Below are 15,683 nucleotides of genomic sequence, written 5' to 3'. Positions count from 1 at the left end.
TAAAAGTTTATATTTTACAATCCCCTACTTGTGCTTAACTTTGTGAGTGGGCCTTCTTTCATTTTACACTTACACTCTACCACATCTCAGAGGCAAACACTTTTCACTCCCTAATTTTTCTCCTAGCCTGTTACTTCAGTTTTTACACCTTATGTACACTCATCAGGCCACTTTATTAGGTACACCTCGCTAGTACCAGGTTGGACCCCTTTTACCTTCAGTACTGCCTTGATTCTTGGTGGCATATGTTTCAACAAGGTGCTGGAAACATTCCTCAGAGATTTTGGTCCATATTGACATGATAGCATCACACAGTTGCTGCAGATTTGTCTGCTGCACATCCATGACATGAATCTCCCGTTCCACCACATCCCAAAGGTGCTGTATTGGATTGAGATGTGGTGACTTTGGAGGCCACTGGAGTACAGAGAACTCATTGTCATGTTCAAGAAACCAGTTTGAGATGATTTGAGCTTTGTGACATGGTGCGTTATCCTGCTGGAAGTAGCCATCAGCAGATGGGTACACTGTGGTCATAAAGGGATGGACACGGTCAGCAACAATACTCAGGTAGGCTGTGGTGTTTAAACCATGCTCAGTTGGTACTAAGGGGCCCAAAGTGTGCCAAGAAAATATCCGCCACACCATTACACCACCACCACCAGCCTGAACCGTTGATACAAGGCAGGATGGATCCATGCTTTCATGTTGTTTACACCAAATTCTGACCCTACCATCTGAATGTGGCAGCAGAAATCCAGACTCATCAGACCAGGCGACATGTTTCCAATCTTCTATTGTCCAGTTTTGTTGAGTCTGTGTGAACTGTAGCCTCAGTTTACTGTTGTCAGCTGACAGGAGTGGCACCTGGTGTGGTCTTCTGCTGCTGTAGCCCATCTGCTTCAAGGTTGGACGTGTTGTTGGTTCAGAGATGGTCTTCTGCAGACCTTGGTTGTAACAAGTGGTTATTTGAGTTACTGTTGCCTTTCTATCATCTTGAACCAGTCTGGCCATTCTCCTCTGACCTCTGGCATCAACAAGGCATTTTCACCCAGAGAACTGCTGCTTACTGGATATTTTCTCTTTTGCAGACCATCCTCTGTAAACCCTAGAGATGATTGTGTGTGAAAATCCTGTTTGGCGCCAACAACCATGCCACATTAAGAGTCACTTAAATCACCTTTCTTCCCCATCCTGATGCTCAGTTTGAACTTCAGCACGTCCTCTCGACCATGTCTACATGCCTACATGCATCAAGTTGCTGCCACGTGACTGGCCGATTAGATATTTGCTTAGTGGACAGTGGGACAGGTGTTTAATAAAGTGGCTGGTGAGTGTATCGTACATTTCACCATCTTGAAATTATGAGGCATTAATGAAGCAAATAGTTGAAATAAGCTTCACTTCTATCAGCTATGGAATAATACTTACACGTTAATGTATTAGTAATAACAACACAACATTATATGTATGATTGTGTACTTTCACTTTTGATGCTTTGGGGTAGACTTATTTTGTATTTTGAAATAATATTATTTATTCTTATTTTTTTAGAAAAGGATATGATTATTTATGATACAGCTCTTATACCGATATTTAATCATTATTAGTGAGAACAAAAAGTTTTTTCCACAAAGTTCCTGTTGAGGAAAAAAAAAAGTTTGCGCCCACGTAAACTCTGCGCGATGACGTCACCCGCATGCTCGCTCTGTGCTTGTTGTGGCGCTCCCTCCCTCCTTCCCTCCCTCCGCACCCCGTCCCTCCGCGCTGTCGCTGGAGTTAGCTAGGAACCGGAGGAAGGTCTATCTGTCGTGACAGCCCGTTCTCCTGAACTTTCCCGAGTCTGGCTTGTGTCTGAGAGACCGGGAGAGTGTTTCATCGGTGTTTTCGATGCATGGGAGTGCCCTGGGAGCGGCGAAGGGAGAAGGTAGGTCTCGCTGCGGCTGCTGCCGCCGCCGCTGCCGCCTCCTCTGCCGTCCGTTGGTCCGTCAGAGCTTTCAGTTCAGCCCCGGCCCGACTACCGCATTGCTTCCGACAGAAGTGATAAAGACGAGCAGTGTAGGCCTGGGTAACTTTATAACCGAGCAAACGTAACGTGAATATTACCGGTGTTTATGTTAGCGTGGCTAAGGCTGCGTGAACCGACCGTTTCTGACTGTGTTAAACCGCCGAGTGCCAGCGGTGCTGCGGCCGCGGTGTGTCATACACGGGTGACTTCATACCTTTTGTGTGTGTGTGTGTATCTGTGTGTACTCTAGAGTAGGCATGCTGCTTGAGGAAATCGTGAAGATTCTCAGCTTTACACCCATTTTGTATTACAACATAAGGTTGTCAGTGTACGTAGCTTCCCCCTGGACCCACTCTGAGCCAAATAAATGACATTTATATAGGCCGACTATGCTCAGGTTTTCAAACCAAAACCTCAGTTGCCACAAAACAGGTGTAGATGTGACGAAAGCTAACGCCGGTGCTATATTTTATTTGGCATGGTATGTCAGAGGCAGGTTTCAGCGTGTCAACAGATCATTCACCATGTGTACATGATGGGATTAATCTGTCATGTCTAAAATCTGAAGCATGTCAAAGCAGAAACCGGTTGGCATGGGTTGTGTTAGTCAGTGGGGTCATACACAATGAGTGCAGGATAGTACACACATGAAGGGATGACAAGATTGTGTCAAGAGCAACACATGTGTCACCTTCTTCCCATTAACACATCTTTAGCGTCGCCTCATCCTCTTCAAGAGACTGGTTTTACACCCCTAGCAGACATCTCTGGTGCAGCAGCAGCCTGGATGTAGTTTTACCCGCCCCTGTGTGTGTTTTATAACTCTGCCACATCAGGATGAGATGCTGAGGCTTCAGGCCATGCTAATCTGATATCATAGCCAGCTCACTGACTCCCATCCAGCTCCCAACTGAGAGCCAAGGCCACAGCGAACCCCAAGGCTGCCCTGGACTGAACTGGACAGTCATGATGAGCTTGGGATGAGGATGGTGAAGGTCACTTTTCTTATCAAATTCTTGATATAATAAGTCATGAATTACATGCCTTTTAAACTATAGATTTTAAGGGGCAATGAAAAAGAGAGCATTATGCTTGCCTGTCATCTTTTAATTCATATTTATTCTAAATAATAAGGTGACACATACTAATGCACATAACATTATGTCTCTTGCCATACACTTTCAGCACCCTGGCAACATACTGTCTTGCCTTATTGAGGCATTGTGTTATTTTAACATTGTTTTGTTTTCTCTGATGTCATCTTATCTGTTTAATATTTGACTAGTGGCAAATATGGCACCACACGTGGCCATCGGAGCTTCAGTGACAAATATTCACGCTCAATCAAAGCTTCGGGGAGAGACAAGTACATAAATTGGAGTTGTTGTTTTTTTTTTTTTGAACACCAGTTTTCAGTCGATTCACCTAAAATAATGTGGCACTTAGCCACTTTGTTAGCATGCAGGTTGCTGTAACCTTAGCTATAATATCTAGAAAAAAGTGACTGACATTAGATGAGAGCAGAGCTGAGTCACAAAACTATTACTAAGTTTAAATATTTTATCACTATTTCTTAATTTATGGACTGTCTGGGAATTTTGGTGATGGTAATGCATTTTTAAAATGAATATACGTGTGTGTATATAAAAACAGAGCATTCGAGTACAGATTTGAATGTTGATTACCATGGCAATGATCAAATCCTTGAAGTAATCCAGTTAGCCCTAAATGTTGTGCACTTATCTCAATTACCTGAAACTCAGTCAAACTTAAAGCAGGATATTTTGTAATAAAGAAACACTAATCAATTGATTAAGACCCCACAGTTCAGGCAAGTGTGAGAATTGCAACTGTTTTGGTTGACTTTGGGGCGACTGTAGCTCAGTTCCTAATAGGGATGTGTACGATTAGTCAACTTGTCAATTAAACTTAAATAAAACTACAATGAGGCAGGTTTCCTAAAGATTTATCTTCCTAGAGAATATAGTTTTCAACAAATGTGAGTAACTTTTGTTTAGTAAGTTGTTATCATGTTTTGTAGGATAATGCGCAATGATCATAATGCGCAGTGTGAAGTACCAAACATTTAGGTGGTATTTAAAATCTGATTTGGTTATATGAAGTTAAAGAATTTCCAAAGGCTTTATACATGATAGTTTTCTGGGCAATGTTTAACCCTACAGACTAAAGTTTCACTGTTTTCCGCGTGTTTCCTTGCTTTAAGATGAGTGGACAAGTCAAAGTTTAAACTTCCATTAAAATGTCAGGGAAATTGGTCGTTAGGAACATTCCTAGTTTGTATCTTGGTGGAACAGGTAAGTCCTTAGTTGTAGATTTAGGCCTTGTTTACACGGATACTGATACAAATAAAAACGGATTTTTATTCATGCCGTCTTACAAAAATTCCGGGTTTACACGATCAGTTGTGAAAACGATATCCCTGTATCCACAAAAACGCAAAAAAGGCAGCTTTTTGCTGCAGTTAGCATGCCAGGCCAGTAGGTGGCGATACGCCATATGTCAAATACTATAGAAGAACGTTGTGGGCATGCACAGTGATTTGTTTTCCTCTTGGCGGTAGTGATAAAAACAATGATAAACTACCTTTTAACCTTATGTAGCATAGTTAGCTGCTATGCACTCACTAATACTTGGCACAGCAGACGTCTTTGTGCGCCGATGTAGCGGTGATGTTGATGCAGCAGTGCTAAGTTCATTTGTCAGCTCGTGAGTAGTCCCAAAAGTGCTAACAAAACATAAACAACCTGGCATATATCCACCATTGTTGTTATGGTTCCCGGGCGCCTAATGGGCATGCGCGAACTGGGTTGCAACGTCATCGCTTTCCAAAATCTCTGTTTATCCTGTTTACACGTCTCCATAGAAACTGATATTTTTTTAAAAAAACTTTCACTTTGGAAGCCATTTTGAAAATCTCAGTTTTCATCAAGAAAAACGGCGGTTACGTGTAAATGCTAGGTGCAAACGCAAAGATAAATACCCTTTTTCAGAAATATATGGAACTGTATAAACAGGTCTTAATGGTTGGATCCCAGGTTCCCATTGTGCACCTGAAATGTCCTTGAGCAAGATATTGACCCCCAGGTTGCTTCAGATCTGTGCGTACTGGGAAATGTAATCTGCTTTGGAAAAAGCGCCTGCCAAATGAGCGCAATTTATTTTGGGCGCTATAAATAAAAATTGACTTGAATGTTCTGTAATATTAAAACCACAGTTAATGATTACAATTTATCCGTCTTCAGAAACTATATATATTCGATCAATAGTGTTCCCAAAGAGAAAGCAACCAGCTAAATCATTCCTCCATGGAAAACACTGTCACATTACACTGGCAGTCTGTCTGTGCCGTGAAAGTGCTCTTGCATGCAGCCTTAATGATGTTTGGGAAGCACAGACTGGTTAATTACAGCGTTCTCTGAAGAAACGTCAATGATCAGGCAGTCTGTACCTTAGAAGCTGGCAATTTAGTCGGCAGTTAACATCGTGACTGATCAGGTTTAATTAATTGTGGAAGCCAAATCCGTGATCACTATTATACAGTTAATTATCTGCCCAAGGATTGGCGATATCTGTGTGTTGTTTTTTTTTTTTGTTTTTTGGTGGTATTGGTGTGATTTCCTCTACCGAATGATGTGTTGCAGATAACGATCTTGAATATTGCAGTATTAGCTGTATCATGAGATCAAGCAATGTGATTGTACTGCTGTGATTAATGCTATAATCACTTCTTCTCTAAATGTCAGTAATGCTTCGAATTAAGCCTGTTTATACTTTCTGTCTTTATATCCTATTAGTGTTTGATGTGTCCCACTTTTACCTGACCTGCAATGGCCTAGATTTCCCTTGGGAACATTAACTTTCATCTACACTAATCGAATCCCCTTTGATTTGAACAAATTCCTCAATGCCTGCTGGCCAGAGCTATAACAGGTGTCTGCTGGTGTCTGTCTGCCTTTGTAAAGCTTTCCCCTCACTTCAGTTGTTCCCTGTCAGTGTCCATATATCTGTGCTGAGTCAACTGTACATTTAGCCTATAGTCGTGCCTAGCTTGGCAGCAAGTGAAGGATCGTACATACGCTGTGCCTGCTGCAACTGAAATGGGTTTTGGTTATGATTAATGGCCCCTTCATAGTGTTCCTTAGCTTGATGTGTGTGTTGTGAATCAGTGCACCAGACGGTGAGGTAAAAAAGATACTGGAGAGAAACATCAAAGTGCCACTGTTAGCCAAGGCAGCCTCCAAGCTAACACAGCAGAGCCTGTATTTTTCTCAGAGGGAAAGGTGTTGCGGGATATTTGTTGCACAAGGTGTTTATGTGCTGTGTTAAATTTGTGGCCTAAAATCCGTGCTGCCTGCGTGTCAAGGGAAGCTTTAATTTTATTCAAATTAAGCACAGCCAAGGCCTTAGCATGTTGTTTCTGCAGCACCTGCATTTCAAACAATTATGCAATCAAGCGGGAAAAGCTCTGCTCGCATGCCATGATAAAAATATTCATCAAAAATATATCTGTCAGTCCCTCGGTGGGGATGTCTTTGAGGAGGCCACGGGGAAGATGGAAGAAGCCCAGGAAAGGGCAGAGGAGTGAGGGAATGTCAGGAGCATAAAAGAAAGACAAAGCCACGGAAAATGGAAATAGTGAGCGAGGCACAAAGAAAGTAAAGGTCTTTGCAGCTCTCCCTTTGGGTGTAGCGAGGGAGCCAGCTGGACGCGCAAGGAGGAGAAAAAGCCGGGGAGGCAGAGGAAGAAAGTAGATAGAGATGAGAAGGATTCATTTTTCATCTGAGTAATGCTTGTGGTTGCAGACCCACACCTACTACATCTAAAGCCCTTTTTTTATTCAGTCTTTATGCATTTACAAGGCAACACAGACAGCGAGAGAGATGGCATGTCCAAGAGAGATTTAAAAACAAACTGTTCAGAATAAACCAATGTAGGAAATAAACAAGATGAAAAGCAGAGACTCTGTGGGATTAGATAACACAATCAAATAAAGTCATAAACACAGTGGGAAATACCTCAACATGATGCATAAAATAACAAGGGAAATGATTGTTGTTGTAATGAAGATGAACTGGGTGATGAAGAAGTTTGCGTATGTGTGGTTGCATATGCTAATGTGTGTGTCTGAAGAGGCAGACGAGAGACTGTGTGGAGTTCATTTAACTGTTTTTTAATTTAAGTATTTAACCATATCAATATTGAAATGATTGAATGACAATGGTGACAGACTTAACTGCACCATGATAGTTTAGTTTAGTTTATTAGCACATACATACATAGTAAATACAGGAAAAATAAATTAAAATATTGTGTAGGAGAGGTTAGAAGCCAAAAATTGCTTATGAAGATATCTCCTCTATTAAATAACAACAATCATACATACAAAGAAAAGGGTCAAAATGGAGATTGCAAATAAACATTATTATAGATAAACATTAGATAAGCATTATTAAACTATTACTGACAATACTGTCAATAGTTTCTAATTCCTGTCTTTGCCAATTTCTGTTATATTGCATTTATTTATATCAGATTTCCTGCAGATCCTTAAAAAATCTTAAAAGGCATTAAATTCTTCACATAATAATGTATTAAAATGGCTTAAATCAATTTTTCAAAAGTCTTAAAATGCTAAGACACAGGGAGAACGGTTTTATGGATCCTTTTTTTCCTGACTATGCATTCTAAAATCTCAAAATAATTGGTAGCATCTACTTTATGAAAATAATTTACTGAATGCCTGTTGCATTAATGTCACGCAGATCAGATAGCAAAACCAATAACTCATTTGCACGAATGCACAAAGCAGAGGATCCACTGTCTGCTAGTAAGCTGTAACTGTACCCTGGAAGACATGGGGAAGTGCAGATCAAATAAAAATGGGCCCTTTAGCCAAGACTTTGTGGCATGGCTAAAACCGGTACAAGACAATGCATATGAGGCTCAAACTGGCACAATTGAAATCAAGGCAGTGGAATCCAAAATGTCTCCAGAAAGTCATGTTTAATATAATAAATGTGAGCAAAACTGTCCCTAAGTAATCAGTGGCGTGCCTTTTTCTTGTCTTAAATTTTTATGAGTGGCATTTAAAAGAAGTTTTCAAATGTCTAATTTGCCTTGAGCTGTAGGAACTCGGTATGTGTACAAAATGGGAAGGAATAAAATGTTAAGCAAATAATATATTTTGATAAAATCGTAGAGTATTTGTATGTTTTCTATAAAATTGCTACAAAAGCCATAGAGTTTTAAGACTAATTTTGCCAACAGTGATTTATTTATGAAAAATTAATCATCCTTGGCTGCAACAATATATTTGTTTTATTAATTTATTAATTTAAAATTTATTTGTTAACTACTCGTTTATTTTTTGAAATGGCACATATCCCAATATAAGAGCTTTAAGTTTGAACTTCAAGACTACTTTAATCACCAGCTATAATTATACTACTGCTACTACTTAGGATATAATAGTGATAGTGATATACACTGTCAGTTAATTTGGTAATAATGTACATTGTGCAGTGTTCCTTCTCTCCATTAATAATTTTATATTAAAGGTCACTAACAGTGAAGTCTGTAGCTGCCAGTTGGTCCACGTCTACTTACCGATGTAGCTCACTGCTCACCCACTTCAGCTCTTTGTAATGCTGTCACAGTGTCAAAGCTGAGACTGAGTAGCTTTTATAATTCACGCGGCTGGAGGTGTTTTTTGGCTCTATTTGATTCTAACCTCTCCCCCACTGCTGCTTTCTTTTTAGCGCTTTGTCTCCCTGACCATGAAAACCAGCGAGTGTTCGTGTCCTTGTTGCCCGTCAAACAGACAAGGCTAAAATATCATACTCCATTTAACCTGTGGCTGTTTTCTGAAGGAATGACAAACAGCCATGACTGCTCGCTGTTGCATAGCTACACAATTGTGGGCCCTCGCCCACACACACACACATACGCACAAACCCTGGCCAAGAATAATACTCCTCCTCCACTTCCTGCCTGAGGAATCAATGCAAATACTGACATTTTCTTATGAACACACTAATGCATCACGTGTTAACATCAACATGTATCAGTTACCATGTGCTCATGTCATGCTGATGACTGTACACACACTTGTCGCAGAGCTGGATGCCGTTCAAAGAATGATGAACATGTTTAAGCCTCACGCTGCCTACATCTGTGTGTGTGTTATGTATGTGTTTACTGAGCATGAGTGTGTCAGCATGAGTTTAGAGATGGCAGTGAGAGCCTCGGGAACTCCAAGCTGTCAGCTGCCTCTGTTCTCCACTACACACACACCAAAACATTTACAGCCTCGACTTCAGCTCCAATTCACTGTTACCGTTGTCAGATGAACAAACTGGGCAGAAAGCAGTCATAGATTGGTTGGCTGTGGGACGGGGCTGAAAATGAAGCGAGTGATGCCAGGGACTGACAGATGGAACCATATTAGGCCCTGCCATTCACTGTGGATCATTTAAGTGATTCAGTGGACTGGAAAAAATGGTTTCAGGTTCCTTTTTATAAGCGTAATAACCTCATCATGCTGACGTAGGCCTATTAGCATGCTTTAAATTGTTTACCATTCTGTACCACCATTAGGAGATAGATGATTTTGTGTATAGGCATGCTGTTTGGGTGTTTATCTTTTGTTCTTTTTTTGTCCTCTGTGTGCTTTGTTGGCCCCCTGTAGACAGCGCTGGTGGTCCTGACTGTTCAGCAGGATGAGTGAGGCGGAGGGCCAGTTCTACAGCGTTCAGGTGGGAGACTCCACCTTCACTGTACTCAAGCGCTACCAGCAGCTCCGTGCCATTGGCTCCGGGGCCCAGGGCATTGTCTGGTAAGAGGCTGCGCTTTTATTAGCATTTCAGTGATTTTGTCACCAGCCCAGGTTGTAGTTAATATTCTGAGTTCAACCACTGAGCAAAGTAAAACTAAAAATAAACTTTTGTCCTGCTGGTGGTGGGCCAGAGTAGTCCTTTTTCACCACAGGCAGTTTCGACATGTCACAGCAAGAGAAGCACAGATGTAAATAATCAAATTAATGATGGTGGCTGAATATCATTTAACTGCTTCAGTTTCAGGCACCTGGTGTTGTGCTTTCTGTAATGTATTCTTAATGACATTAGTAACAGCTATGCTTTCTTACTATGACAAGTAAAAGTATCTGCAGTGATAAAGTTTCCATTTAGAAATGTTGACATTATTCCAATTGTCTGGCAGTGTGACATATTTTCTATATTCTTTGATAAGGCCCAGACAAACCAGGCAGACGTCAAAGAACTAGCGGCGACGAGAGCCCTCCGCTGCGCGGCCTTTTGTCGCTGTGTCTTGGTCAAAAAGTTGCACATGATCACACTAAACAGATGCCAACAAACATATTTTCTATGCTTGTCTGAGAGGACATACCCTTCCATACCAGCAAATGGGGGTAGTCTGTAATCGTCATCCAAAAAGGGAAACTGGAAAACCGTCTTGATGCTAGTTAGCCAGTTAGCATATTAACAACACAATGCAATTTTGAAAGAACAGAGCATGTATACCGGGCACCAGTGAACAATAACACAAAATGTATCCGCTAAAGAGCTCAGGACCTGAAGACAAATAACAAGTTTGTTTCTACCTCACTCCCTCACGACTTTAGCTCTTTGTTTACATTCCTCACTTCCATTTTATTTCTCTCGTTGTTCGCTGAGCTGAACTGCCAAATCAGAAAGATTTCATTCATTTACCATGATGAATTGGCGGAATATAGGCCAACTAGCGCGGACGAGGGCAGCAGATGCTCACCAACGGCCCAACTTTGACCGATAGCCGATTTTTGGCTCGATATGTCAGTGCCTTTACTTGTTCGCACTCTTCGTTGAAGCTATATGATGTTTAATTGAGTAAAATATTCGCACCTAACACTTTTTTTAGCTGTATCGTTGCATTAATTGAGAATATGCTAGATATATATAATTTTGGTCAAATTTGATCAAATATTTAGACAAACACATTTGGTCATTTTGAAAATTTTGAGTACCGTCATATGTTTTATTTCAGTTCAACATTTTTGTATTGTGGCTTGTAATGAACATGGCCGTCGGTCAGTGTTGGGCTGTTGGTTCTTTGCCCTAGTTTTTGCGGTGTATCTGGAACAGTTGGCACTGGTCAGCCCTGATGCCTGTTTTTCGGCCAATTTTGCATGTTGAATTAGTGTCGGAGCTGGCGAAGCCCTTCTGTAAATGAAATCAGTGACTGGCACTTCAGCTCAGTGCTTGAGAAGACAAATGGAGGTGAGGAAAGTAAACAAATGGCCAAAGCCAAGAGACTGTAAGATTGAAACAAACTTGTTATATGAGGTAAGAGTATCTTTAGCCATTCATTTCTTTAGCAGAAACTGTTCATAATTGTTTGTGTTATTGTTTGCTAATGCACAGTTAATATTCTTTGCTCTTGTAAGCATTGGGTCGTATTGTTAATGTGCGAACTGGCTAACTAGCATCTTGAATTCATCCTATTGGTCTTCTGGTTTCCCTTTTTGAAGGACAAATACAGACTACTGCCGTCTACTGGAATAATGCAGGCACAGAACGTATATGCTATTTGGCACTTGGCTGTAGTCTTTGTGGTGTGTTGAAGTTCAACTTTTCGCAGGTACACAGGTGATGTGAGACAATGCAACAATTAGCCATCGACGCACTAGTTCTTCAGTGTCGGTTTGGTGTGTCTGGGCCCTAAATGCAAAGAAAAAAAATCTCTTGAACTAGGGCTGGGCGATAAATCGATTTTAGTGATTAATTCGAATGTGTAGTTTAGGCCAGTTTGTTTTAATGAAAATCGAGTTTCTATTTAAAATCCGCCACCGCCGCTCCACGCTGGGCTCATGTAGTTCAGAGTGGGCTCACCCCTCACCCCCGCTAGAGGGTGACACGGGAGTGGATTTTCAGTCCCGTCCCATACCACTCCCACAAAAATAATCCCATCCCATCCCAATCCCATGAAAAAGGAAAAAAAAAATCCCGTCCCGTCCCAATCCCACAAGAATGACTCCCGTCCCATCCCACTCCTGTGTTGTGTTTCAGTTACCGTGAAAAAAAAAAAAAAAAAAAAAAAAAAAAAATATATATATATATATATATATATATATATAGTACATGGATCACACAATGCCTACCTTAGTTGAATATAAACCCAAATATGACATCTAATGTTGTGTTTTGATGTTTATTGCCTAATTATTTTAACATTCACTCCACCTTGATGCTGTTCAGAATGACAAACACAATTGATTTCTGATGTGGTCAGACAACACGTCATGAGAACCAGTTCTGAGAGAGAAAAATGTAGTTAAAGTATTGCAGTAGAAGTAGTGTTTGGTTTCACTGATATGATTATATATGGCATCATTACATTATTAATACTGAAGCATCAGTGTTAGAGCAGCATGTTACTGTTGTAGCAGGTGTGCAGTTAAGTTGGTCGTATTCGCTCTTTTTGTTGAGATGGTTTTAGAACAAACCCGGCACACCGGCTCGTCCAAATTACTGGGCTGCCCTCTGTCATTTGGTTTAAATCCAAAATGCTCCCACACAGGGGCTGTGGCATTTGGTTTAGGAACAAGTTCCGTGTCTTTCTCTTATGCTCAACTCTCTGTTTTCTTCTCCGCCTCGTCTCCCCCTCATGGATATCGCACTGTGTGTGTGTAGCCCATAGCCCCGCCTCCCCCACAGAGACAAAGACACTCGATGACAAGAGCTTTCCCTCCGTTCATTATGCTAATGAATCAACTCACCTGGCTGCTAGACGATGCACGGAAGTGAACGCTCTTGTCGTCCAGTCTCTTTGGTGGAGAGAGACGAGGAAAACAAACATGCATGAATACAGCAATTAATCCCTTTTAATTTACCGTGCAATTAACCGACTGGCATATCGCCACAGGCCTAATTATGATTCCCAGTCCCGCCTGCTCCCGTTGACATTTTTTCCCATCCCGTCCCGATCACGTGAAGAATAGTGAAACTGATTCCCATCCCGTGGGAATCCCACGGGAATCACGTGACCCGTGGGATTCCCGAAAAAATGTCAGCCTCTAACCCCTGCGCGCTTGATACACAAACAACATGGCAGCAAGCGGGGAAGAACTTGTTCTCAAGAAAGGGAACGAGTTCTTCAGCGCTTTTGTGTGCATGTTTGTGCCTGTGTGTGTGTGTGTGTGTGTGTGTGTGTGTGTGCATGTGCGCATCAGGGCCGAACTACGCTGTGCGCGACACAGAGAGCAGAGGATTTTAGGCGCGCACCGTGTAGGGACATAAATGACATGCCGTTGCGTAAACAAGATAAATATAAGTGTTACCAACGCCAAGCTGGCAGACCCCCGAACCGTAGTAAAGGAACCTCCGAAGACCATTAGCTCCTTTAGCTTGTGTTAGCTCGTTGTGGCAACAACACATAAACAACGGGACTTCGTCTGCCTTAAAGAACGGCACTTTATTTTCAGCACTGCAGGGATGATGCACGGCCTGTCTCATCAGTGTCTGACTTGTACATAGAGGGAAATAACTCAAAAACAGCATGCAGAACTGCGTAGGCTTCTTCACTGTGGCTGCTCCATGTAAACAACATAACACATGTCTCACTTTCTTCCTGGGGCGCATTCGTCTGACGTCACACACCACACCTGGCGCGCTAACGTCTCATACCTCCTACATCAGCTACACACATACACAGCTCCACACACACATACACACACACACACACACACACAAGCCACACACAAGCCACGCACATCAGGCTCAGCCTGTAACATAAGGCTATTTAGTTTGTTTAATAAAAGGACAAGATATAGACCTGTTCTATAGCAAAGGTAACCTTCAATGACTTCTCTTGTGATCCAATATAATGGTAGGGGAAACACAGCTGTATGATAAGAAAGGGGTCCGGTGGAAAGCGATCACAGATGCAGTCGCCATGTATATTGCAAGAGATATGGTGCCCATATATAGGCTATCGTGGAAAAGCTGGGGTTTATTCACATGCTGAAAGTTTTGGACCCCAGGTATGTGCTACCAGGCCGCAATTTTTTTTTTTTTAAACTAGGAGGGGGAAAATCAATTTAAATCGTGAATCAGATTTTTTGTGAAAAAATAGGAGATTTTTTTTAGGTCATATCGCCCAGCCCTATCTTGAACCTAAATTTAAAAGATAAATGACAAGACACGTAACTAGGTTTTTTCACATCACGTTAATGCCAAGGCAACCAGCAGCTTTGCTCTGCAGGATGTCTTTTTTTCCCTCCTTGATAATCTCTGTCTCTGTCTGTTCCCTCCTCTATACCATGTGTGACCAGCTCTGCTCTAGATACAGACCTCGGTATACCTGTGGCAGTGAAAAAGCTCTGTCGGCCCTTCCAGAACCAGACCCATGCTAAGCGTGCCTATAGGGAGCTGGTGCTGCTTAAATGCGTCAATCACAAAAATGTAAGACTAAGACACATCTGAGTTAAGAATTATATGCCTTCCACTCTATTTTTTGGCTGATTGTGATTTACAGTACGATTGAAATATGACTGGCAGACAATGACTTAAATTGTGTGTTGTTCTGAAAAGAATATTGAAGTCTTGCACAAACTTGGGAAAAAGAAAGGGTGCAGTGTGGATGTGATGTCTTGAATGAGAGAATCCAGACAAACCTACTTGAGTGCTCTGCCCTCAGTTGGCTAACTCTCCACAGTGAAGTGGACGTAGATGGGAGAGTAAAAGAGTGGACTAATGGCCTGTCTCTCTGCTTGCAGATCATCCGTCTGATCAATGTGTTCACGCCTCAGAAGTCCCTGGAGGAATTCCAGGACCTGTGAGTGGCAGTGGAGTCTTTTCGGGCTGCAGCAACCTACTCTGTGCTTTAGCAAGATTTTAGCTGAAGCTAGCATTTAACTAGCATCCCTCTATCTACCTGTCTTCTATTGTACTGAGTAGCTTTTATATGCTCTCTCAGCTTTAATTTCTTCCTGGAGTTTGTCACCGTCCTTTTATGAACCCCTTTACTACCTTTTCGGCCTCTTCTTACTGACTGCTCCACTTATTATCTCTTATCCATTGCATCTCTTATCTACCACTCTGCCATTTTGTGTTTCTGCTTCACTCCTTTTCATCCCTTCCTTGGCTTTTAGGTATCTGGTGATGGAGCTGATGGATGCCAGCCTATGCCAGGTGATCCACATGGACCTGGACCATGAGAGGATGTCGTATCTGCTCTACCAGATCCTCTGTGGCATCAGGCACCTGCACTCTGCCGGCATCATCCACAGGGTAACAACAAGGAATGATTGTGCTGTGAGCTAAATGTTTATAAGACAGTACGGTTTCTTAAAGGGACACTTCACCCCAAAATCAATGACACATATGTTCCTCTTACCTGAATGCTATTTATTAATTTTATGGTGTGAGTTGCCAAGTGATGGAGATATTAGCCATAGAGATGTCTCTCCACTGTAATGGAACTAGGGTTGCAGCAGTATACCAGTCTCAAGGTATACTGTGATATGAAGAGTGAGGGTTGCATATTGTGGATATTTGTTTATCTACGGTACTGAAAAAGTACACACACTTTCATCACGATAATGGTTCCAAGTTTTTAAATATAGTAATAAAACATTTGTTCAACTAAAGGAAAAAAGCCC

General features: G+C 41.7%; 1 protein-coding gene across 2 annotated transcripts in view; it reads left to right on the top strand.

Annotated features, from left to right (window-relative positions):
- Nucleotides 1-1,724: 1,724 nt before the first annotated feature.
- Nucleotides 1,725-15,683, top strand: part of mapk9 (mitogen-activated protein kinase 9) — a 27,461-nt gene continuing 13,502 nt past the window's right edge. Inside the window, exons 1-5 of one of the 2 annotated variants that reach the window (XM_033632840.2) lie at nucleotides 1,725-1,927; nucleotides 9,717-9,863; nucleotides 14,355-14,484; nucleotides 14,799-14,857; nucleotides 15,174-15,312. In XM_033632840.2, the coding sequence (XP_033488731.1) occupies nucleotides 9,748-9,863; nucleotides 14,355-14,484; nucleotides 14,799-14,857; nucleotides 15,174-15,312 (444 nt within the window). In that variant the 5' untranslated portion in view covers nucleotides 1,725-1,927; nucleotides 9,717-9,747. The remainder of the gene's footprint in view (nucleotides 1,928-9,716; nucleotides 9,864-14,354; nucleotides 14,485-14,798; nucleotides 14,858-15,173; nucleotides 15,313-15,683) is intronic. The other variant, XM_033632841.2, reaches the window with a different exon arrangement.

This window comes from Epinephelus lanceolatus, chromosome 7 (assembly GCF_041903045.1).
Source record: "Epinephelus lanceolatus isolate andai-2023 chromosome 7, ASM4190304v1, whole genome shotgun sequence".
Classification (NCBI taxonomy): domain Eukaryota; kingdom Metazoa; phylum Chordata; class Actinopteri; order Perciformes; family Serranidae; genus Epinephelus; species Epinephelus lanceolatus.
This window is presented reverse-complemented; position numbering and strand designations above follow the sequence as displayed.